Source organism: Morus notabilis, unplaced genomic scaffold (assembly GCF_000414095.1).
Source record: "Morus notabilis unplaced genomic scaffold, ASM41409v2 Scaffold332, whole genome shotgun sequence".
NCBI classification, from domain to species: Eukaryota; Viridiplantae; Streptophyta; class Magnoliopsida; order Rosales; family Moraceae; genus Morus; species Morus notabilis.
The window spans coordinates 497,729-500,725 of NW_010361195.1; the positions used below are offsets into that span (position 1 = coordinate 497,729).

The following is a 2,997-nucleotide window of genomic DNA, read 5'->3' on the forward strand; positions in this document are numbered from 1 at the left end:
AAATAAAGTCCTAACCTCAGAGTGACTAATAAGCTGCTCAAGTTAACATTTAAACACGAATATAGTAAAATTAAGGGGATGCTAATAATATCCTCAAAACAACATGTAGGCCAATCTCTTCCACTGGCATACAAGGAAAGCCGGAACTCAGGATTGAAACACGTGGGAACATCCAACGTGGACAAGTGTCCATCCCTAGCAAATTGACATTTTGAAAGCAAAAATCCTGGTTTCCATTTAAGCATTTGAAATTTAGATTACACATGCATAATGCGCACTCTACATGAAAACTTCTAAAATGAGCTATAAGTCCATGCAATGCACATAAAAACATTACTCTAGGTGGACTACGTACCGGTATCATATAATTTTAATCAAAATAATGCACTCGATGAAGCGAATAGATCAAAATGCCACATAAATAACATATTAAATTGAATCGTTGAAAAATGACTTAAAATCGTGAAGCGTACAATGTGGACAACAAACAAAACAATTCTGTATCATCAATTCCATGTAACCTCCACGAGAATGAGCCAATAAAGGACAATTTTTGCTCACTTCACATATCAACTTACATGAGAAACCAGTTCAAAAAAATGCTTGCTTGAGATAAATAATGAAATTAACATGGAATCACTATCCAACAATCAAAGAAATTTATTCATATAGAAGATATAAAAACCTGCCCCAGGTTGTCAAACCCAGAATTCAATGAAACTTGATTAGTCTCAATAATCTTATAAGCATCTATTTAGCAATGGAGTCATGTCAACAACTGTTACCAACAATTAATTAAGTGAAAGAATATATTGCTTCAGTCAACCTATGAAAATGGAAAACAATTAAGAACTGAAAATATCATTGGCAAAATCGCAAAATCCATTCAGTAAAAGTGCCAGCGGCAAAAACTAGGACAATTTCTAAGCAAGGAAAGACTTTTAAGCCTCGAAATACAACTTGACTTTCCTTAAAACTTGAAAGTATTTGAGAAGTACCTATCTCAATAGCAACAGGCGGATAGAATTTACATCATCACCAGAGCCCCATCTAATGCTGTCAAGAGGTTAAACTACTCAAGAACGGGCCTAACTCATTTCAGCACTGTATCAACAGCTATCTAAAAACCAAATGCGCAACTCGCACCGACCCACAAATTGGTGAAAAGGCCAACCTGCTTAAGCAACTTCCGATGACCCAAAATCACCAATAACAGAACGGACAAATCAAACGCAATCAACTATATTTTCATGGGTTCTCCCTAAGTCCTGTTTCATACTTGAATGGGATTCTCCTCCTCTCTGCTTAGAGGTGACACTGGAAGAACTCCGTCATCCCCATCGCTGCAATAAGCGTTGCTTACAAGCTTTCTCATTTCCTTGTCACAGCCACGGCTATCCGCGCCATCTTTCTCCTCCAAACCCTTCTCGACCTCTCTCTCCTTCTTTTCCATTATATCACAGAAGAAATCCGTCAACACAGTCTCATAACCCGGCATTTTCGCATACCCCGGGAAGTAATTTATGTCAATTATAAGGTACCGGTTCCCGAACCTCGCGTCTCGGATTACGTCGAAGTTAAACAGGTTCAACTTCATCGCCCGCCGCAGCCCCCTCGCGATGTCGGTGAGGAAGCTCTGCGGCGGCATCTCGGTCTCATCCAAATGCATCTTCTTGTAGTACTTATCGTCGGTCCTCTCGTTGGTGGCGAGGTTCGACACCTGCGAGAAAGACAGCAACCCCTCCAGGCTCCCAAGCTTCTCCTCCTCCGACACATCAGGCAGCGACTTTCGCTTAACGCACTTGACGTACTCCCCGACTACGTAGACCTTGAAGATCACGCCGCCATGGTTAACAAACTCTTGGAGCACAATCGGCGGCTTCAAGTTGCTGAGGCCGTCGTGGTTGAAGATGAGCGCCATCTTGTGCGACTTTGCGCTCCCGTCGGCGACGAGCGGCTTCGCTATTACCGGAAACTTCAACCCCTCCCACGCCGGCCGATCAAAGAGGGTCTCCTTGTCGTAAATCACAATCTGTTTCGGAATCCCGAACGTCTCGCTCCGGTCCTCGATCTTCAGCTCGGAAACCACCTGGAGCATCGAAATCCGGTTGTGGAGCCGCTCGATCGCCTCCGGGTAGTCGATTATCACCGCATTAGGGTTCTTAGCCCTAAAATCCTCCAATTGGCGGCGCCAATCGTCTCCGTAGAGCTTGTGGAGGACGCAATCGAACGGCCCCTGATCCGCCAGCGGAATCTCCCTCTCGATTCGGACGAGATCGATTCCGCGGGACCGCGCCAGACTCACCAGCGAGTCCTGAATGAAGCTCTGCTGCTTCTTCGGAGCCAGCGCGTAGCCCACGCCGAATCTCCGCTCCGCCATTGATGACGATGATGTGAATATGCCGCCCCGAAAACCAAGCCCTCTCCTCTCGAATCCGACAAGAATCCACCAAAACGCTCATATGGCAACGAACCACAAACCGATTCGAACATTCACGCTCGCAAGAATCTCACGAATCAAGTACGAAAAATTCAAAATCCCATTGCCCTAATTCACTGGTTTTTCTTGAGCTTCGTAGAAATCGATATTCTCAGAGGGAGAGGGAAGAAATGAAGAGAGAGAAAGACGGATAGGAGAGGTGAGAGAGAGAGAGATAGGCGATGTGTATATATAGCTTCGACTAGGGTTAAGAGAGTTTTTGCGGGGGTTGGTGATGATAAAGTAACCGTGCTTAGTACAGAAGTTGCAGTCGGTAGGACACGTGGCAATTCCTTGAGCAAAGATGAAGATTCGCAGAGCGCAAAGAAGAGGCGCGTGTGAAATTGGGGATGTCGGCTTGGCTAACCGTAACCGGACGGTTTGCAAAATCGGGCCTAAATTGACGTGTAGATTATAGAGAGTCAACGATTATTTATTTTCTTTGTTTTCTTTTTTATTATTTCTCTATCTTAAATGGTTTTTTTTTTTTTTTTTTTTCTCTCTCTCTCTCTCTTTTC

The 2,997-nt window shown here is 44.2% G+C and overlaps 1 protein-coding gene across 1 annotated transcript; it reads right to left on the reverse strand.

Moving 5' to 3' along the window:
• Window positions 1-859: 859 nt before the first annotated feature.
• On the reverse strand, window positions 860-2,630 carry LOC21400765 (inositol-tetrakisphosphate 1-kinase 1). Its single transcript, XM_010098662.2, has one exon. The coding sequence runs from the start codon at window positions 2,378-2,380 to the stop codon at window positions 1,274-1,276; it is 1,107 nt and encodes a 368-aa protein (XP_010096964.1). The 5' UTR covers window positions 2,381-2,630; the 3' UTR covers window positions 860-1,273.
• Between the last annotated feature and the right edge of the window lie 367 nt (window positions 2,631-2,997).

Excerpts from the sequence above, each read along its gene's own strand:
- LOC21400765 (XM_010098662.2), bottom strand. The coding sequence starts at position 2,380 with ATGGCGGAGCGGAGATTCGGCGTGGGCTACGCGCTGGCTCCGAAGAAG.